Source organism: Hippichthys cyanospilos, chromosome 9 (genome assembly GCF_059441005.1).
Source record: "Hippichthys cyanospilos isolate Australia breed blue-spotted pipefish chromosome 9, RoL_Hcya_1.0, whole genome shotgun sequence".
Taxonomy (NCBI): Eukaryota; Metazoa; Chordata; class Actinopteri; order Syngnathiformes; family Syngnathidae; genus Hippichthys; species Hippichthys cyanospilos.
In genome coordinates, this window is record NC_142377.1 from 5634905 (window position 1) to 5657974 (window position 23070).

The 23070-nt window shown below is 37.1% G+C and overlaps 1 protein-coding gene across 1 annotated transcript; it reads right to left on the minus strand.

The window, feature by feature from the left end:
• Nucleotides 1–3854: 3854 nt before the first annotated feature.
• On the minus strand, nucleotides 3855–16373 carry LOC148418622 (immunoglobulin-like and fibronectin type III domain-containing protein 1). Its single transcript, XM_088422766.1, has 22 exons — nucleotides 16331–16373; nucleotides 16088–16210; nucleotides 15876–16012; nucleotides 15695–15794; nucleotides 15565–15606; nucleotides 14580–14616; nucleotides 14301–14484; nucleotides 13967–14077; nucleotides 13702–13864; nucleotides 13364–13636; nucleotides 10507–11781; nucleotides 10299–10423; nucleotides 9071–9212; nucleotides 8694–8987; nucleotides 7262–7558; nucleotides 7018–7197; nucleotides 6309–6437; nucleotides 5915–6223; nucleotides 5748–5833; nucleotides 5482–5674; nucleotides 5076–5372; nucleotides 3855–4195 (listed from the first exon to the last, which is right to left on the minus strand). The coding sequence occupies exons 1-22, from the start codon at nucleotides 16371–16373 to the stop codon at nucleotides 3855–3857; spliced, it is 4881 nt and encodes a 1626-aa protein (XP_088278892.1).
• Nucleotides 16374–23070: the final 6697 nt, after the last annotated feature.

Genomic DNA, 23070 nt, shown 5'->3' on the forward strand with positions numbered 1-23070 from the left:
CTGTTCCTGTGTACCCATTCACCTATCAGTTTTCTCTAGTCCTTGCATTATTTCAAAATATTAAACTGGCCACAGTAAAAACAAAGCAGAATGGCACTAACTGATACGGAAACAATACAACCCCAAGTTCAACCAACCAATCAGCATTATTTATCACAGTTAGCACAGCACGTCCCCCTCGAGCTACTGTGGTACGGCGCAGAAGACCCTAGTCGCAATGTGGCGCTCAGACGTTTCCAAGTATAGGCTTCGCGGAACCTTACCTACTTTATCTTACTTACTTTCCGTATTTTGGTGTGAACGGAAAGGGTACAACGGAAGAATTCTTGCAGTGGGAAAGGGGCTATTGACTGGTTGTGTGAGAGGAGTGTTGGTGGGGGGGTCGAGCAGACAGCAGCATTTTCAAATTAAAGAAAAGCAGATGATTTTAGCACTGGTATTGATATTTTTACTTTAGGTGGGGTTGATTTGGATGCACACACATTGAGAACCTACACATTCTAAATATTTTTGAGTGTCTGTTTATTTGTTTATTTTTAATGAATTTTACATCTCTTTATTCAAAACAGGATTTATGTCAGAAATATAAATTGATTGTGATAGTCAGAAAAATGTTGATCACTGAAAAGCAGATGTGTGCAAATGTTCACTAATGTCCGTCTTTGATTTGAACATGACAGTAATACATCTACCTTGGAGGTGAACAAAATCGAATAATTACTCTTGCAAGGCTAAATTTCAGAGGATTTGGGAAATTTAATGGACTTAAAATTATTCATTCATTGTAAAAACAGTTGTATATTCAAGAATAATCAATTTCTTTTTTAATTCATGTTTGCAACTCTAGGGCTTGTTCCCTATTCCCTGTGTATAGTGTGTGTTTACTATATTCCATAATTCTCCTCCCTTGTGCATTTTGTAAATAGTGGCAACAAGTGCGGTATGGTTGGACAATGATAAATGTGCTCTGCATCTGTTGTGCCTCCTGAGGGTATTTCCTTACATGTTCCAAGTCATTCATGCTACTCAGGGAGACTGTGACTGCTGGCACGCTGCCGCGGCCCAGTTATTGGGGCCTTAGCAATAACACAGTTATGCTTGTCGTAAGCACGATTGTGTATTTCAAGCTGTTGTAATAAAAGCCGACGCATGACATAGGGTCATGCTCGTGGATATTGTCATTCATCTAGGTCATTTCATTCTCAGGGCATTGCATCGACTGTAACTGGACTGTGATGTTTACCTCTGAAAATGTTTCCTCTGAGAGGCAAAATGTCTTTCGAGACAAACACAACAGCTCAATGCAGTATTCTGAGATTGACGTGGGATCTGAGTGGGGCTATTAAGTGTGCGAGGAGGTCACAAGATCACATGACACAACCGAGACAAAATTGCTATTCGATTAGGGGCTTCATAGTGTCATAATAATGACATCTTTATTAATATCGTGTCATTCAAAGGGCCCTTGCATGCGGGGAAAGAAAAAACTGAAAGACATTAAAACAAACAAAAACAAACAAACACATATTTAAACACTACAAGTAAAGAAATAGAGTATCGAAAAAAGTATAGAAAACATTAAAAGAAAAGGTGAATACCTCAAGACACACAATACAAACAGACCGATTAAGGAAGACAAACACAAATGTTAGATGTAAAATGCAGAAAAAAGTCTTATATTAATGTCATTACACAGATCATTATTTTGGGGTAACAATTACTAATATATTGGGTAAAAATACATAAACTTCAGATTAAAAAAAATAAAGAAAAAAATATAAATACTAAAACTAAGAATTAAGAAACTGTATACTACAATGTAAGATGAAAAATAAACATTTGTATGTGACTGTCACAATAGTTATGTACATAATAATCTATTTTTTAAACAGTCATTTTTAAAGGGTGTCTTATCCAACCATCCATCCATCCCTTATCTGTAGCCACTTATCCAGATTTGCAGGGTTGGTGATGTCTATCCCAGCAGTCTTCGAGCGAGTAGATAGGACACCCTGGCCAGCCAACCGCAGGCCACACAGAGACGAACAACCATTCAGGCACCCAATCACACCTAATGACAATTTAGAGTGTCCGTTTCAGCATGTTTTTGGAATGTGGGAGGAAGCTGGAGTGCCCAGACAGAACCCATGAGGGCTTGAGGAGAAAATGCAAAATCCACACGGGAAAGCCGGAGCGGGCTGCATTTGAACGCAGAACACTGAATTGAGACAGACCCCTCTTTCACTCTGTGTTATCCAACTAACTGTTTAATTATTATTTAAAAAAAAAAAAAAAGTTTAATTGTTTTGTTTACTGACCAGATTTTGCAAGTCAAAGGGAAAGGCAACCACACGAATCTCGGTAAAGTCCTGATTCATTAACAAGTTTTTTTTTTTGTTTCCTGGGGTTTAGCACAGGACGTTTTGCACTTCGTTTGTTTCTACTGTCATTTATGTCTTTCTGTAAACGAGTTCACACATTCATTTCTTAAAACAACCAAACACAACCCGCACCGTGAAAAAAAAATGTGATGGTTTACGCGTGCTTACGCAAAATTTCAACAGTAATAAAAATATAAAGAGATGTCATGTTTTGGAATTGTTTGCATCTTAGAGAGACAATCGCTACAGTATACTGGTTAAACCCACAACTGTTAGTCTATCCCCATGCTGACTTCCTTTTTGGACATAGTGACACTCAGAAGACTCCTCTTGCACCACCAACAGGTGAAACATGGTGAGACTGTTTATTTATATATATATATATATATGTATAGACATTGCCAAGGCCAAATGACTTTTTTTGTGTCAAATGCTACACTTATAACAAAGTCACGTTTAATGATTTTTATTTCAAATTTGCTTAATATGTTACTCAGGACACAAAATACAATGATATTCAAGACTCAGGACTTCATCGTGGTTAAGGTAACAAATAGATATTTAAAATATTTCATACTATGATAATATGCTTTATGCTAAGGGATCACTCCTTGTTCTTGTACAATATATCCTGCTGTAAATCATATCAGTTCTAGTAGAGATTAGCAAGCATAACGTTTCTTTTTCCAGACCAAAGACATGAATTTGCATGAATTTGAAGTTGATCTTCCTGTTCTGTCCTGATCATCCAGAGTCTATAGTCAAGTCTTTTGTTCTAAGTTTATTTCTGTTTTTTTTCTCTCTTTTTTTTGCCCTTCTTTCTTTATATGCAGTTTTCATTTTTTTTTTTTTTTTTGGTCATCCTTATATAAAATATTATTTTGAGCACACCCCATCTGCCTCAATGCATCCCAGATCCGCACCCTCTTCCATCACATTCAAATGTGACACTTAATTCCCATGTGAACTGCGCTCGTCACGTCAATCTTAAATTCAATTCGTAATTAGCATGACTCCTCTGACTTTCCTTATGGTCTCTTATTGAGTACAATCCTATTCAGAAGTGTTACTTCACGGCATCTGAGACGGTACTGTCTTAAGAATGATCCAACTACTAATTAGTTCGGACAGATAGCTGCAACAATCACTGCACAATGACGCGAGAAATAATGTGTTGCTTGAAAACTCTTTTGAACAAGTTGGAAACCTGGGATCATCAGTACACACATCTCGGATTTACTGAATAAAATTCCTCAAATCAGCCTTTCCGTATTTCTGCCAGGTTTAAAGTAGTTAATCTGTCTGGTTTACTTAATAATATAATCCCAATGAGCAGAAATCATGGCAATGTTATTCTTCGTTTATTTTTCTTCTCAAAAAGCATGCCTCTCCAGTCGATCAGGGTCATGTCATCATCCTAATCTGATGATAAATAAATAATACATAAACAATACAAGTTATAATAAATGTTGTTTATGAGATTTTACCTTTGACAATCAGTTTGGTTGAACATTCCACTCTGCCTAGTGCATTTTCCGCAACGACCATGTACTCTCCGCTGTCCTTGGGCCCCACTTTGAGAATGGTCATGGAGCAGACTCCACACGTGTTGGTGATGTAGTAGTTGCTGTTGGTGTTGAGGCTGATGTTATTCCTGTACCAAGTAACGTAGGGTTTGGGGTTTCCAGTCACGGCGCAGCTCATGTAGCACTCGTAGCTCTCTGGAGTGTTGCGCATTTTTAGCGGAACAGAAAATGTGGGAGCAGCCTCAAAGCTGCAGTCCTTTGAGGGTGGAAGATTCAAAGAAAATGTTCCTAGATGGGAGAAAATAGGAAGAGTTGATAATGGATAATATTACAGTCATTTATCGCCTTAAAAATATTCAGGCCCATTTTCAGCCTTACCCACCCTCACGGCCACCAATTTTCAGTCCAAGTCAGCAAAAGCATCATTATCTGCTCATGGCTCTCAAGATTACCCTGACATATAGTCATGACAAATGTTAAGACTGATTTTAAACACATGCTAACAAAACGTTAGCATTTTCCCAACCTTACAGTTAAAGACAGCAAGAGACCATTCCTTAAATGTTTTCGTGAGCAATTATTCTTTGGTGTAGAACGTGTGCATGTTTACGATTTCTCCCTATTCATATTTTTTAGTGTCTGGAGGCCTTGTGGCACCATGCTTCCTCTCCCAGGTCAATTTTGGTTCTTTGACAGGAAAAAAAAATGAAACATGTTATTGTTCTGTCTAGGTCATCTGATGTACAATACAACCACACAAGTGCAATAAAAACACACATGCTGAGTTTTTCCTTTTCCTTTATGAGGCTGCTCACATTTTGAAAATTATTATTCGGCTTGATAGAAAAAATAAGGAATTAACATTGGCAACGCTACCTCTCATTGGCAAGTCAAGATTTGGCGCACAAGAGTCTTAATTGTCAGCAGATAGATAATTAAGTATGCGTTGTGTAAATGTTCAAGTTCACCTTTTAAGAACATTTTAAATCATCTGTTTCCAATAAGTGCTTTTGTATTGTTTTCTTGGCATTACTATTGAAAGCTGTAATTTTGTAAGTGGCCCATTAAATTCAATTATTAGAATTAATTGATGATTTGAACAATACAATTTGCACTCAAAACATCTGCTGCTGCTGCTGCTGCTACCACCATTCATATTCACATTCACCTTTCTCTCGCTTCACTTCCCAGTTTGGCGACTCAGAGGGCTTTGATGTTCCCATGTCATTCTTGGCATATACACGGAACTTGTACTGCCTCCCTGGCAAAATATTGATGGCAGTGAACTTATTGTTGAAAAGATGGTCCGCCACCGTTTGCCAACTACGCTTGACTGAGTCGCGCTTAGTGATCATGTAGTGCAGCCTGTCATCTTTTTTCTCATCTGGGGAGGCGGTCCAAGCGATCGTCACTGTTCCAGACACGTTCTCTTCCAGCTCTACTGGGCCTGGAGGCTTGGGGTCATCTAGGAAAATAATCATTAGGCCGCAAAAAAAAAAAAAAAAAAGGATGTCGTCAGATGACTCATATCCAGCTTTCTTGCTGCTGATAACAAATCCTTCAACAATTTCTACCTGTGACTCTTATCTCGACAGTGCATGACTCCTGCCCAACGATGTTCCTCAAGATCAGGGTGTAGATCCCTGTATCTTGACGCTCAGATGTTGCGATCAATAACTGTGACGACGTGTCAGAATTGCTCACGGTCACGTGCTTGGGAAGAGGCATACCATCCTTGAGCCATGTAATTGTTGGGACTGGAGAAGCCTGCCGTCAGCATGAAACAGAGGTGTAAGAAACCCTAACCCAAATCTGAATCTGTTTAAGAAATAAACTGAACCTGGAAGTTATAGTTGACCCTTGTGGAGTTGCCAGCTCTTATTACCACCAAGTTCTTCATTTTTCTGTCAGTAAAATGAGGTCTCACTATAATGGAATGAGTATACAAAATAAGTGTAGGAAACTGGATCCAAAAGGTACAGTTTAAATCCATTAAAAAGTGATCACCTGGGGGAGGCATTGCAGTGACGTAGTTGTCCAGCTCCTGAGGTTCACCGTCTCCACCATCATTGGTGGCTATCACTCTTACCCAGTACATGCCCATTGACTTTAATCCCATGATTGTGAAGGAGGTCGTAACGATTGCGCTTGAGTTACAACGATCCCATTCTGTGTTTTCTGCTGGCCTGATCTCCACAAAATACCCCTTGGCCTCATCATGGACCCCTTCTTTGTCCTTTGGTTTGGTCCATGTCAGAGATAAGGTGCTGTATGTGGAATCAGTCACCTTCAAGTCTGTGACTTTTCCTGGGGGCTCTAAACATGTCAACAAAAAAGATTATTAAGGCACCAAAGAGTACACGATCTGAATGAATATTTTGGATTTTGCAATGCTTCTCACTCTTTGGATCCCGAGCAAAAACTAACTCAGATGGTGCGCTTGGCTCTCCAACTCCAGAAATGTTAATTGCCGAAACTCGAAACTCATATTCGATGCCTTCAACAACATCTTTTGCAGCATAGTTTTTCCCTGGTAGGAAACAAGACTCCATAACCATCTTACAGTGGATATGTTTAATTCTAAACTAAGCAAATACATTTACAGGTGGTCCTGCAAAAAGACAGGGATCTTCACTCCTGGTCCTTGACACCCGATGTCCTGGATGTTTCATATGTTTCTTTGGGACAAGAAACCTGATTCAATTGATCAGGATTGTTATCCAGCTCTAGCAGACTTTGATCATTTGAATCAATATGATATATCCAGGATGCCGGCTCTCGAGGACCAGGAACAAAGACTCCTGGTGCAGACAGTCTCAGTGTTGGGCATTTCAAATTTCCAAACCATGCACAATGAATGTGTTTGTGCAGGCGTAGAAAATTATTCTATCAGGCACACATTTTATAGAATTACTCTCTGTTTTTCATTTCATTTTTCAAATCTTTTGGCCTAAATACATTTTTCACATAATCATTAACAATGGAGATGACACACTTTGTCGTCTAATTTATCAACAATTTTGAATTGTAGTACGTACGTACAAAGTCACCATAAGATTGGGACTGTTGTGTGTTAGTAATTGAACTGCATTTATCGTCCAGAAATGTACCTTTAATGGGCTCATCCGATGGGTTGGCAAGGCCCCAGAGATTACTGCCGTTCTTTCGTTTTTCCACGTTATATCCCAAAATGCTGGTACCTCCAGTATTTGAAGGAGCAGACCACACTAGGTTGATGCAGTCTTTAAAAGCACTTACAATTGTCAGGCCGGTAGGAGGTCCAGGGTATGCTACAGAAATGGCATTTTTGAGTTCAAGCCACACAGATTTGGTTGTACTTCATCAGTAACTCACCCTTGATCCCAGCTTGAATGTGATCAGTTTTCATGATTTCACTGATGCCTTGATCGTTTTCAGCTCTGATGCGGTAGCAGTACTTTCTTCCATGTTCCACTTCCGAGTCCCTGTATTTGGTCTCAGGACCCGTTTTCCCTAACTTTTTCCAGGTGTTTCGACCGATTTGTTGGCGTTCCAGGATGTAATTAGTTACTTGGGAGCCTCCGTTGTGTTTGGGCGGCCTCCATTTGAACTCGATACAGTTTGCAGAACTTTCGATGATATCTGTGGGGCCTTGTGGCGGTGTTGGCTTGTCTGAGTTTTATGGAAAAAAAAAAAAAATCTGCAATTTCTGGCATGTTTTTTTTTCATCGTTCTGACCATTTTTCGGTTCATCAGCCAATTTTAATTCTCACAAAGACAACCCTAGGAAGTTTCTGAAGGATTTTTATTTAAATTAAAAAAAAAAAAAAAAAAAAAACCTATCTGTTCCCTTGTGGAAAATTAATAGTCCTACTTTGTTAAAGCATAAGTGAACTGTGATTGACTGGGCTTGTTTGAAAGATGAGTTCAATTTTAATTGAGAGATCCAGACTTAAGGGCCAGATAGAGTGAGTTAAAATTCACTTAAATTGTACCACGTGATTTACGTTCAAAGACCCAAAAAGAAACTTATCATTCCTATCATGCCAAGAAAATTCAAATACAAAAGAGAACCACAGTGATTAAAATCTACCAGCTAAGTTTCAAACCTATTGGCTTCCATTCAGTCTGTGCCATTTCCATTGCTCACACCGTAACCAATCTGAGAAAATTGTGAAACTAACTAAAGCTTCTAATCTCTGACTCAGATTGGTTACAATTTAACCAATTTCACCTCCTTTTAGTTCACCGTGATAACGATAGAGGTGGCTTTGGAAATTCTCAGAGTTGCTATTATAATTCAGTTTTACTTTTGTGAAACAGATCTCACACACTGCATATGCTTTATTTAGTGTTCTTCTGTCATCTGTCTTGTAAAAACCAAAGCCACTTCTTAGTGGAAACCTGTGAGTGGGTCTGTGATTTTTTTTTTTTTTTTTCTGTGTTAATACCTCACCTCTGTCATTCAAACAAGTTTACTCTTTACAGAATCAGTACCCTCACAAACAGGACAGCTAAGAATAAGTGCAACAATATAATCACAATATTCGTATTTCTCTCTATCTCTCTCTCTTTTTTTTTTTTTTTTTTTTTCCAAAACTTGTGACCATAGATACAGGGCAGCAGTAGCAAAGCACTCAAGATTTAAATGTATGGTCGACCAATAGGGGCTCATTTTAGATTTTGATAAGATTATTATGCATATATATATATATATATATATATATATATATATATATATATATATATATATATATATATTAGAATGCATGAAGCTGGTAAATTTTTTCTAGTGCGCTGTACATACCAAGAACAATGAGTTGAGTGACTGCATCTGTTGTTCCAAATTCATTTTTAATCTTCATCCTTATTTCCCCCGAGGTTTTGCAATTGCACTTCAGCAGCAGTAGGCGAGTATGCGTGGAGGACCTCTCAATTCTTGTGCGAGTGTCCTCCAACAGCTCTTCGCCTTCATTGTACCATTGGATTTTCATTGGATCTTGGCCAACGAAGGACAGTTTAAAGGTTGCGTCTTTCCCAGTGTTTACAATAACTGGTTTTAAGAACTTCGTGAGGTCATCTTTGTTTATTCTTGGGGGATCTGTTGAAGAGCACATATTGTTTTCCGTTCATCATTGATTGACATCTTCTAGGGCTTTTCATAATTTTTATCTCAGTCGCTACCTTCAACAATCAACACCGCTTCAGTTTTACGGCCATCGGCTTCATAACCATACTTTCCAGCATCCTCTTGTTTGCACTTTTTCAGCACAAGCTTACGGTAACTGCCTTCTTCAACAATGCAGACATTGTCTGTGGATGTTATCTAAAACAAACATTGTAAACATCAAATCTTTACAGCCCTAGTAGCACGTCTAGTATACAGCGTTTATTTCTACTCGTTTGAAAAAGGAACGGCTAATTTAAATTGGACAACTTTTGAAATATTGTTTGGGCGCCAAACATAACTGCTGAAAAAACATTCTAACTTTCACAGCTTTCACAGAGTAAGCGTTCGCAAAGACAACATTCTAGTTGCTTTGTCATATAATGCAGAGGTGAGTTGAATTACAGTGCACGTTGACTCTGAATTAAAAATGTGTTACAACACATGGTCCTTACTTAAGGACTAAGGCAACTGACAATGCATATCTCTGGTTGTACAATGTCCAATAAATATGAGTAAAATGAGTCATCCAAGTCACTGTTTTTATAAGGAGGATTTTTTTGGTCAAGAAATGGGGAAAAAAGAGGGACATCTCTACAAAGAGGTGCAGAAAATGATGGGCTGTTCTCCTAAAATTTGACACACTTTAAAATGGCAGCCTAAACCAGAAAAAAAAAAAAAAATGAAACAAGAAAAAAACTATAAAAATCGTGGGGTCGACTTGGCAGAGAGGTCAACCGTGAGAAATACGCTAAATTACTTTGCCATCAAAAACCCTTTTTCCCTTGGCTTTGACCATGTTTTTTAGGAGGGAAGGACTGTGAAGATGATTCAGATGCAACTAAACCTAAATAAATAAATGAATAAATAAAATGGGTCAAAGTGACAAAACCACATCTTTTCATAAAAAAAGCTAATGGTCGCCTCACTTTGACCAAAATAGTTTGGTGTCATTAGAATGACCTCATTTCAAAGTGTTGTTAGTCAAGGTTGCAAAAATCTTCAATTACTCACTTAACATGCACAACTGACCATCATTCACAAGGACCTCAGCGATTTAATTTCTGATTTTGTAATGCCAAGGACTGCTCCTTTGATTGGTTGAGAATCAGCTTTGTTGCAACAGCGCTCAAGGGCAAAAAACACCTTCTTCTATCTGCTCTAGTCAAATTACCAAAATTAATAAACATTTCTCTTTGTGCTAGACTTGAGCTAGGTAAGAAAATGAGGCACTTTGTCTTTCACCTGTTTTCCATCTTTGTACCAGACCCCTTCACAGTCTTCACTGCTCAGTCTACAGACTAACTCTGCCTCCGTATCAATGATGGCACTTATGTTGGACAGACCGCCAGTGAAGTAAACGCTTGAATCTAAAAGGCAAAGGTTCAAAGATTTGTTAGAACAAAGATGATCAAATGTGTTCAAGTGTGATCACATTGATACTTCATCTTACCATTGACATTATCAAGAACAAGTGGACCTTTTCTCACTCTTTTCTTTTTTTCCTCAAGTGGTGCCTCTTCCATATCAACAGCGACTTTGGCAACATCAGGAGCTTCTGGTTGCTTTGCTTGTACCTTCTGCTTAGGCTTGACTTCTTTTGCTTCAGCTTCCATTCCTTCTGCCTCTTCGTCTTCTTCCTGCTGTTCATAGTCCTTATCTCCTAAACCAAATTCTTCATTATCTTCCTCTTGGTCTTCTTTATGTACTTCTGCCTGCTTTTGCTCTTTTTCTATCACTGCTGCTTCTCTGATGGCTATTGGTTTCGCTGCATCTTTATCTTTACCTTTATCATTTATCTCAACCTTCTTCATCTTTATTTCACCCCTCAATTTTGCTTGGGACTTTGGCTTTACTTTAGCATCATTCTCTGCTTTAGCTTGAATTTTAAGGTCTCTTTTCTCTTTAGGCTCATCCGATGCTTCAACTTCCAATTTAGTCTCTTTTTTTTCTTTAGTCTCTACTTCAGTTTTCCTTTCTCTATTTTCTTTTGCCTTGACTTGTGCTTCAGCTTTTACTTTGATCAATTTGTTTACATTCGGCTTATCCTCTGCTTCAGCTTTTATTTTTGTCTCTCTGTTTTCTTTTGCCTTGTATTCTACTTTACCTTGTGTTTTAGTATCTCTGTTTTCTTTAGCCTTATCCTCTGCTTCAGTTTTTGTTTTAGTCCCTCTGTTTTCTTTAGTCATATACTCTGCTTCAGCGTTTATTTTAGTCCCTCTGTTTTCTTTAGTCGTATACTCTGCTTCAGCTTTTATTGTAGTCCCTCTGTTTTCTTTAGTCGTATCCTCTGCTTCAGCTTTTATTGTAGTCCCTCTGTTTTCTTTAGTCATATACTCTGCTTCAGCTTTTTTTTTAGTCCCTCTGTTTTCTTCAGCCTTATCCTCTGCTTCAGTTTTTGTTTTAATCCCTATGTTTTCTTTAGTCGTGTCCTCTGCTTCAGCTTTTGTTTTAGTCTCTGTGTTTTCTTTTGGTTGATCCTCTGCTTTGGGTTTAACTTCAACTTTTGCTTTAGCTTCAACCTCTGCTTCAGCTTTGACTCTAGCCTCCGCTTTGGCCTTGGCATTAGCTTCAGCTTCTTCCTTAGCGTGGGCAAGCAACTCATCTCTCTCCTTCTGTAATTTGATTTGTTGCTCCTCAGCAATCTTTAGCAAATCCACTCCGCCACCCCCGGCACGTGTTGTTTTGCGTGCTTTCTTCATTCCAACAGAGTTTGGTTCATTCTCCGCTGATTACAAAAACAGTACAGAAACAGTTGTGTGAGCAATTGTTTTGCTGGCTTTTAATTAATCTACCGTATTTTCCAGACTATAAGGCGCACTGGTGTACAAGCTGCAGCAGCAAAATATGAGCAAAAAAAAAAAAGATTTTTGTCACGGATAAAACGCACTGGACTATAAACTGAAGGTAATAAAATCTAATTTTTCCGCAAAAAGATGGTATATGAAGTTTATAATTTTTTTTAGTTACTTAATTTTTTTTGTAATCGTCTGCCAACAGCAACATCCTTTCTTTAACAGATTGAACATTCCTGCATGTTTAGTAAAATCATGTGAACTGTATATACTGTAACATTTACATGTCACAAATCTACCCCAAATTGTATACATTCTTTTATTAAATTCAGACAAAATATATTTAACTCTTTTTGAGAACAGCCATTGATTCACATCATTTCAGTTCTATTTTAAGTTGTTCCATAAATTGACACTTTGAACAGATACACTCATTTCCTTGCTGGTGGCTAGCAAAAAAAAAAAAAAAAAACACACACACACACACACACACAGATATGTCGCACTGGACTATAAGCTGCATGGCTCAAAACATGAGGAAAAAGTTGTGGTTTATAGTCCAAAAAATACGGTAAACATCCATTTTTTTTTTTTTTTAATTTTAAATCCTGCTTATTCAACCGAGAAGTGTCTCCTGAACTGGTCACTTGCCAATCACAGGGTGCATATAGAAAAACAATCATACACATTTCAACTTTTTTACATTTTTTTTAAAAACATAAATGACATTTTCCATTTTTTGTACTTTAAAGTAGAATTTTAACAAACTGAAACTCCTTGCAACTTTTGTTTTTATTGTCTTTTTAAAAACATTGGGTACAATCATTTAATGTTATATTCTTTGACTGTTTTTTATTTGTTTAACCATTTTTATTTCCGTTAAAGCATTAGGAACATAATGTTATATGCAACGCCAACCTGGCTGTGCACACCGGAGTAAACAAAACAAAAATAAAAGCAAATGCAAAACCTGTACATATGGTACTGTAAAACAAATTGTTCAATGTAATTTAATTCCATTTACTCATAATATTATTTACACATATCACACAATAAATAAAAATTGCATCACTGGCTAAAAGCAGGTGCAATGATCATGTAGAGTATCTCCCACTTACTTTCTAAATTATGATATTGGGATGAATGAACAGATGTTTCTTTTGGAGTCTTACATTTGTTTCATGAGACTATCAGGCAAAAAGTAGTGGGAATGAGTAGGTTTATAAAACTTGAATGTTGAGTGAGGGTCACATTATGCATCAGGGACATTATGGGAATGGAGCAAATATAGGGTGTGGCCTTTCTCATGAATATTTTGATGAGTTTCATGAGTATATTCAATGTCCTAAATTCCATTTTTAGACTTGTCGAAAGAAGTCCGAATATAAGCAGGGAGACAACTTTCAAACTCCACACATGAAGGCCTGAATGGATTTGTTAGACCCAAATCTAAGTGCTGTAAATCTATTAGCACTATCGGCATTTTAATTCATAAAAAGCTTAGCATTCACGTACCTTCGACTATAAGCCAGGCACTACAAGAGTTGAATCCAGCCACAGCAGTATAGATGCCTTTGTCCAATGGCCGACAGTCCTTCACTAAAAGGGAATGAATGAGCATATCCTCTGACGCGCTTATATCGTATTTGTCCCCTTGCTCCAGTGGTATATTCTTTCCCATCCAGATGATTTTTTTCATAGGTTGTGAAAGGACACACTCAAACACAGCATCTTCTCGTTCACCCGCCGTCACTTCTTGGATTTTGACCAAGAATTCGGCACTGGGGACTTAATAAACAGGATTGTTACGATTAGGTGCAGAATGAACCATTGCTTTTAATGCACCGTCTTACCTCTTAAGTCAGTTGAGAAGATTGTGATTCCATCCACCTCCACTTGATACAACCCGGCATCTTCAGGATTTACACCTTTGATGCTGAACACAAACCTCTTCCCAACTTGTTTTAATGCATGTTTCTCCTTTGTATCATTTTCATAAGGAACCATTACCCCGTCCTGTTCGATCATATTTAACAAAACAGAATTTTTTCCACAATATTTCACATTTACAATTATGTTGAGTAGGAATAATGTAAAGTATGAAAGGAAGCGTCTCACCTTATACAAGAAGATTTTGCTTGCAGGATTTTTAAGGGACATTTCAAGCTCAAACTCTGCTCTATTCCCTTTGATTTCAATGGGTTTGAGATTGCAAAGTCTCTCAATAACCTGTTTTCACAAGGATCAGGGAAAAGCAATACTGCATTATATTGTCATTTTATTTTCAACAAAGTCTGCATTTATTGATTTTTAATTGGGATTATCCTCTTCAGGGTGGCTGGGTGCTGAAGCCCATCCCAGCTGACTAGTCAGTTGCAGAGCACACAGACAAGCATTCTCACCGTCACGCGGAGTCGGAATTGAGGCTGAAGTAGAACAATGGAAAACATACCATCTCTTGCTCATGTTCCCTCTCCAGCTTCTTCTCGTTTAGTTTCCTCAGCATCCAGCGGAAATCAGTGACTCCGTATTCGCTGCAGATTTTCTCATAATCTTTTTTATTAGCGCTCAACAAAAGCTCCCAAAACCTGTCGTCAATGACTCGCTGGACTTCGGGTTTAGGCTCAATGTTAGTCCTTAACACGCAAACAAATAATAATACAATAAAAAGATAATATCAAAATGACTGTCATTTGTTTTTAATATTCGGAATCAATTGATGATTGCTTACGTGCTCTTTAAGACTTTTTTGAAGTTTTCAGGGAGTTCTCGGACAGCTGGAATAGATTTTATTAATCAGTTCTATGTACAGTATTTTCCGCACTATAAGGCGCATCAGGTTATAAGGCGCACATTCATTGGATTGCCTATTTAAAAAAAAAAATCATATATAAGGCGCACTAGATTATAAAGCGCACATAGAACAGAAACTAGAATAATGGCTGGGTTTGCTTCATGCATCCACTAAATAGAGTTGCGTTATGCATCACCTAGATGGTGCTGCACTAAAGGGCATGTATTAAAAATAATCAGCTAATTCATCAAACTTGATTCATAGAATATAAACTTTACAGATACAATATAAGCATTCTCACAACTGCCAAAATGAACAAACATCTGTTTTATTTGAGTATTACACTTCCCTACAATCCAGCGGTTACCATAGTATGAAGGCCGTGCTTATTCAGATGATTCCCTCAGCCAGTAAGACTTTTCCTAAAGCAATTACTACAAGTTTGTGTTTTTATGTGCTTTGATCATCATTGATGCCACATGCTGTTGACACTTATATGCATCATCCGCTTACCAACGATCTAATTATGAGAAGCTCGCGAACATGCTTGTTTAGCATGGCAATAGCTAATGTTAGTGTCAATGCACATCCCTTCACAGGAGTTATTATTGGCAAATTGTTTGTTTAGGAATGGCTAATGCTTATTTAGTTTTTACTTTTATGACTGTACATTCATGAAGCTCACTAAATTGAGATAAAGAAAGAAGAAGCTCAGCTTCATGGCTTCTGAGACTTGGCTGACCAGCGCTCACCGACTTGTATCAAACACATATTAACAGCACAGTTATAAATGATATGATTGATATATTAGTTGCACCAGACGAAAGGAAATTTTAAGAACATGTAACGTTTTTAGGGTGCGCCTTATAGTCCGGAAAATACGGTATATGTGACAGCATGTAAAACAGTGTTGAGCGTGTACCTGTTCTTGATTGCTGCAAGGCTCTGCTCTTTTTATAACCAACTGGAAGGGAAGATGTAGGAGTATAACACTGTTAGTTTGGCTCAGTAATTTGATTTGTTTATCAAGTATATACAGGTATGTGACTCACCTTCAATGATATTAAGGGCAGCTGTGACAACTGCTTTTCCATACTCATTTGTAGCAAAACATTTGTAAGTGTCAGCATGTTCCACTGCTACGTCTGGTATCTACACAAATGCAAAAAACTGTATTTCTGCATCTACATGTTTTCAAGTCTTGTTCTTTTGATCCACTATTCTGACCCTCACCTGCAGTGAGTGTTCACCAGAATGTTTGTCGTAGACCATTTTGTAATTTTCTTCATCGATTTCTCCATTGTGTCTTGCCCATGACACCCTTGGCATAGGATTGCCACTAACTTTTGCCTTGAAAATAGCAAGCTTTCCTGGACATGAGCAACAAAATTGTTGGTCATCTTGTGTCACAAACAAAAACACATAAACAGGCGTTTTTGACCTACCTTCTTGAATGGTCAGTGCTATGGGTTTGCGGGTGAAATCTGGGGTACTCATCCCTTCTGGGACTTGCTCCACAAACTGAGTGATCATCACACCTGGTACTTTCGATCTCTTTTTGATATTCACTGTCACAAAAAATGATTGTTTTTTTTTTTGTTGAAATAAACCAAACATTTAGGAAAACGCTTGATTATTTCGAGAGAAATTTTAGTAAAGATAAGGAAAAAAAAAGCAATGTTGCTTACCCTGCCCAGTAGCAGTGGGCTCCACAGTCTTGACCTGACGCATTGTAAACATCTTGATTTAGAAACAGCTTGTACAGCTGCTCTGTGAAACAGATGTGTTACTTAGAGTTACTATAAAAGGGCATAGTATTGATCCATTAATTGTTATACATTCAGTCAGTTGTGCATAATTGAGCGTGGGTTAACATTTTCTTTTTTTTTTGAATCTATATTTAAAGAGAGATTCTTCCATTCTTTTTAAAAAATATTTTTCCTAATAAATTATAATTCCAGTATTAATTGCCTGTATTTCTGAATGGTATGCATTTTTAAATTCTCGTGGTGAATATGTATAATTGGGACCTGATGTGTGTATGAACAAAAAAAAAAAAAATCATTTTACATGATGTAGATTCTGAGAAAAAGGATGTCCTCATATGTGGACGTTTAACATTTTAATGGAGTAAATGAAGTCAGAGCTGAGCAACGATGTGCAAAACTCTATTTGGTGCCTTATCACAGCAACATTTTCCCTCAGTGCAAAAACAAAATGATAAACAACAGATGTTCTCCTGGGAGCAATATGGCTCATTTAAAGTGCTGCTAAAAGTTGCAGGCAAACCTATGTCTGTGAAAGTAAACATCATATATTTTGCATCATTACTAAGAAATTGTTAGTTGCAACTTTGAACATGCCATGAAAAAAAAAAAAAAAAAACTCTAAAACTCCCAAACTGTTCTTTCAAACTTTTTCCCAATGAAACACCTTCAACACAAAGCATGTAACACACTGCTCTCAAGTTTTCCCAGAGCAGCATTTTGCGCTGCTGCATACTGCTTTCTTCAATTTTACCACCTCTTGCCGATGTGCATTAGCGCTCCTATGGACAAAGAGCTAGCATTCTGCGGTCACTGGGCGCCTTTTCCCTTTGACTGAAAAATCTCTGTCATCTAGTTGCTCTGAAAAAGCAGCGTTTTCATTGTCATGCTGACCTAAGAGGGTCATGGCTACTTCCATATGTAATTTAAGGAATTGCGTGATGTTCTTCAAAGTGCCAATTACACTGAGGTCTTTTCTTTTCAATACAGTAACCAGCTGTTGGCTGAATCCAAATTGGTAAAGTCCGCGTTGTCCCAACATCTTTCTTGGACTGTCCATGTTGGCCTGGTCCCGATGTTGATGGTAGCTCTGCTGGTACATTGCTTGAGACAATATCCTCATCCTGCTGTGTCCTACAGTGAGGTCTTTGGAATGGGGTCCTCACACCCACTACTGTCCTCATCAATGCTGCTTGGCTCCTGTCGCAGAAGCTGATAATCAGTATCCACCACGAGGATCATCTATGTCTGACCAATTGTCCACCTAAGACGTGTCTCCACCAATTAACCCCGGCAACGACAAAACTTGTGGCACAGAATAACAAAAAAGAAGAAAAAAAAAGTCAAAACTTGAGAAAACTCAAATAAATTGCAGTGCAGATATGTATATTATTTAATATTATTTTTTGTTAGAATAATTGCATATAGGTTATCCCATATTTGTTATGCAATCACTTAGTATGTTTCTTATGTGATCAGTAAATTGGTGGATTAGGATAAATAATTATTGTTTCCGAAGCTTGTGTGAGGATACGACACATCTCCAAGGGCAGAGCAGCATCGACTCTCACCTACACCCCCTACAAAAGCATGGGGTCTTTGTGTTCCTGAATAACAAGATCAAAACATGGACTAGCACTTATACCATCTACGAACCCAAACTAATTGTTTCCTTTGTTGCCATATGTCTCCCCCAATTATTTACATTGCTGCCAATTATCTCCCCTCCCTAATCTTCCAGGGCAGCAATGACTTTTCTATCTAGGAACCTCATGAGCGAATAAAAAGAGAGGGTACGGAGAAGGTTTTCAGAACAAAGCGGATTTGCATTTGTGCGGTCCTCCTCCGTTTTCCTCATGCATGAGAGAGGAAAAATGCCTTTTCTCCTTCTTTGTGTATAGTTTTTCACAAATGGCTAACATTGTTATTCATCAAATATATCATGTCTGATTGTACAATAGTAAAATATTATTTTCTGCCAAAAATATCCCAAAGTACTATTTCAAAATTAGCTTCTTTCTACACATTTGTGGACTTGTTCAACAAAACAAAACTAAGCCCTTCTGTCCACATATGTCTACATCATGCAATATATTATGGCATGGTAAATCATTACAGTTTCGAAATTTTGTAAAATTTGACTCTGGTAATGTACATTGAACGTGTTTGTGAAATGTTTACCTGGTCAACATTTGGATTGGGAATGACCGACTTCCTCTTTTAGTGGTGTTGGCATCCACCTTGAATCTAACCTGTAATGTGTTTTACACTTCTTCCATCACTAGCCAGTAGTACAATCTCCTCCTAAATGGACACCAGGCCTTGATAAAGCAAACGTAATATTGTGGTCTATACAACTGTAAGACTGCTGTCAGGACACAGGTCTCGAGAGCAAATTGTATTTTTCATTAAAAAATAATGCTATAATAGTAATTTATTTTGGTTACTGCTAGAGTACAAGGCTTTCCTTATTAAGTACAGTACCATTCAGGTTGGTAATTTTTTTTCTGGTGCGTGATTGTGTTCATCATTCAACAGCAACATCATAAATTACTGTATTTGTAAGATGAATCTCTAACTGAACAGTGATAGTGACCATGCAAAAAAAACAGTTTGCGATAATATAGAGAGAAATTTTACAAGAGTTTGAATATCAACGAGTTGGTAACTCCATGCTTACTGTAAATAACAGAACTCCCATGGTCATCAAATACTTGCCATACCGCCTTTAGATTCCTGCAAGTGATCAGCTCCACTTTTGTCGCCAGTAGATCACATAATACATATACTACTACTATACATACTGTGTCACAGTAGTGATACAAAGCAAAATGTTATTTGTCATTGTTTTCAGGAAATACTTTGTAACCTGTTTCAATTATATTTTGTGAAATTATGCAAATGCATTTTCAGAGTAGTGTTGACAAACACCAGACACCAAATATCTGGGTTCCTTTGTAATGGTCTTACACACATATCTATGATCAATAATCAGACATCAACAGAAAAAGGCAAGTGGGAGATGTGGGTAGAATTTAATAGGGGCAGTGCCACATTAGTTATGGAAGTAGGAGAACACCACATTTTTGTTCCACCTCTTAATAATGGAGGATATAAAAAAGAAAAATAAAGTGTAGGTAATTTTTTTACCAACCATGTTACATATGCACCATTTTGCATGTCTGGTGCAGAGGTGTTGTTTAGAATACAAAATAGCAGCAAATGTCTTAAATTGACTGAAACAGCAAACATTCATGGGCATAATTCTGCTTTTTTTAAGGATGCTGTCATTTTTATAGAGTAAGATACACATACAAGTTGTTAAACATTTTCGCGAGGCCAAGAAAATTCATATTTTTGTGTCACTTCACAAAATGCATCTTATGCGCCACAGTGTGTCCATCGTCACCTTATGTGTCAGTTTGGCAAGTTCACGCATCACCGCCATCACACAGTACATCTTCTGATTTGCGTTAAAACTGAGTAGGATTAAAATTGTATAAACTGCGTTTTCCACATACACAACCTTGACTAAGCAAGAAGTCATCAAATGTCCACATATCATCTAACATTAAATATATTAAATGTGAATAAATCACATTTTAGAATAAGCTCGGCATCTTTTTGCATCTACTCACTGTTTTTCTAGTCGTTTTTTTTTATCCGCTGATGTGTAGCCTGCTCAATTCTGCAAGTGGGAGTGAAGGCTTTTGAGAGGCAACCTTATCCTTTGCTTTTTCACTGTGGTCCTCAGGGGTAGGTTTACTCACATGCTCTTTGGACCTAAAAAAGCTATACGTTCTTGAAAAGGGGGCAGGAGAAGATATGCAACCACAAAGTCTTGTAATCCCTCCCACAACACCAGACTGTCCTCTCTTGGTCTTCAGCACTCCACTTTTGATATATATATATATATATATATATATATATATATATATATATATATATATATATATATATATATATATTTTTTTTTTTTTTTTTTGTATTATGAAGACCTTTGGAATCATCATCATGTCACAATTACCAATAAAACATTTATTTTTATTAAATTTGTTTTTTTAATAGAAAGTAATGTCAGTCGTACTAATACACCAACAAGTTGTTCAAATACTTTTCATATCAAATTGAAATCGAACAAAATATTAATAAGTATGTGGATAATCAATTTTTTGTGAAAAACCAAGTGTTTCATTACATTCATTAGTGAAAGGAGCCCGTCCCTTGAACTTGAGAAGTTGCACCCTGCTGAGTAAAACAGTTGACCCCCTCTTCTTCAGTGACACTAAACTTGGACCTCAACCCCCCCTAAAAAAATATGCTCATGGTGGTAATGCTAGAAGATGTGGGCATAAATTAGCAGCACACACCTCCAGCAAGTGTCAAAGTCTTATACTTTTTATTTTTTGCTATTTTCAGGCTTCAACTCATGCCAAAATAAACAGAAATACGAATATGTGGGGATGGCTGGACCCTGGGGGACCTTTTCCATTAAACAAGATCCCAGTGAAAGGGTTACTTGAGAAACCATTCATTTAAGTTTTTCTGGGTCGTCAGACATCAGAACCATGTCTAGTGTAGTATTAGCGATCCATTCTTGTCCTCATTTTGGTCTCAGGTGAGCTAAAGCATATCTCAGCTGACTTTGGAAAAAGAAGTGGGGCTCATAAATACAAACATTCTCTGAGCAGTAGACTCCATACACTGTATTTGTTGCCAGTCAACCATAGCAAAAGATATTCTAAATTGAATGAAAACTCTACAATGGTTCAGCTGGATAGAAACAGTAGGACCCCTGATGTTGACTTAATGTACAAATCAATATTATAATATTGGATTATATTCATATTTACAATACCTACTTACATCTGAATTGTCATGGTTACTCAGAGAGGGTACTCAGAGTACAATTTCTTGAATTTTAGATGTTTTCAATTCCATGTTCATATTTACTTGAATGTAGTCCTACTTTGAATTCCGAGGTCCATGTCTGCCTCCTTGTATTCCGTTATTTGTTTTGTGTTTTATTATGCATGCTAATTGTGGAACTCCACTAATATTTAATAACTGTTCTATAAATATTAAGTGTATCAATATTAAGTGTAGAATGTATTGTAGAGTAACCTGATTTGATACTTGAGAGCCAAGAACTGGAAGATGGGAGAGAAACGATCCCTATCACGGCTATTAGGACAGTGTTGGAAAAGTGGGTAGACTCTATAACCAAGGCATCACCGCCACCCATTATTGTTTTCAGCACACACACGCATATCAAGGGAAAAAGACCAGTGTAATTCGCCATGTTTTGAAATGAATGCCTTGTTTGAAGGAATAACAATGACCTCATCCGGTTCAAAATTAAAATCATTAGAATCAGAATTTAGCTTAAGATAGTCTTCATTTTTCAGGCACACATTTCAGTGTCATGATCAATACTAGATTCTCGAGCCTCCTGCACTGTTATTATTACGCTTCTGATGCTCATTCTGCAAAGATTTTCCTGACAGAGTGATATTTTGAGAGGACTCCATTGCACAGAATCTCTTGTAGGTTTTACCCCTCCCCTGTTGAGTGTTGAATTTGGGTGAAGTCTTGCAAGAACCTACACGCTTCTCATTGTCATAACACTTGTAGCGGTGATATAATGTGTGTTTGTGGTCTGTTTGTGTGTGTGTGAGAGAGAGAGAGAGAGAGTGTGTGAAAGATGTCTAAAAAAAAAAAGGAATGGATATTTTAGACACATTTTTACCTCCAGTTTGACTAAATGGTCATATTGATTCTAACAGTATCCATGTTATATAAATATGTAGCAGGTGGTTACTAATATCTAAGATGAACTATTTTCATACTATTTATTGATTTATACTAAGGTAGTTATGTAAAGTTTCATACTGAAAAAAAAAATCTTGAAACTACATTTTCTAGACTTTCAAACTTTAAAGTGTTCAATTTGACATTGGAACATAACAGAAGGGTTAAAAAGTATTTTATGAAAAGTACTTTGTGTCTTTCAATACTGGGGGCAGTATATACTTGGTATTGATCAACACAAAAATGTCAAATACAAATCTTATACCTCTACTGCACATGTGGTAAGACTCCATCATTACTTTCAATCATCTGAGAGACTATTTATGCTTAGGACCTGCTGTTTTGGAGCTAAAATAAGATCAGCTGTTAAATTTTTGACGTATGTGTTGGGGGACGCATCCGATTACTAATTGGGGGCATGGCGACTGCTAGAGGATGGGCCACTATTTGTGGAAATACTTTAATTGTAATTTGGTAATGTCTCTATAATGCTGATCATGTTGCTTCAAAAAAAAAAAAAAAACAACAACAACACGATTGCCAGTCAAAATATTTTATTTACATTAAGCTCAAAAGGAAGTCATGCTAGTTGATTGGGACTTTGGGATTTAATCAATTTCGTCAGCTATGATTAGAATGCATTCAACACAAATATATTTAAATTACTGCTGTCAGACATGCAAGGTACAATTGGGTCATCTGAAACATTAGTAGATTATCCTTGTATGAAACTTTTTCTTGATAATATGATGTATATATATATATATATATATATATATATATATATATATATATATATATATATATATATATATATATATATATATATATGTTTACAGGTGTGTGTAAGT

Excerpts from the sequence above, each read along its gene's own strand:
- LOC148418622 (XM_088422766.1), bottom strand. The coding sequence starts at position 16,373 with ATGCGTCAGGTCAAGACTGTGGAGCCCACTGCTACTGGGCAGG. Across the intron at positions 13,865-13,966 it reads GCAAAATCTTCTTGTATAAG|GACGGGGTAATGGTTCCTTA; the intron begins GTGAGACGCTTC and ends ATGATCGAACAG. Across the intron at positions 9,213-10,298 it reads GGTACAAAGATGGAAAACAG|ATAACATCCACAGACAATGT; the intron begins GTGAAAGACAAA and ends TGTTTGTTTTAG.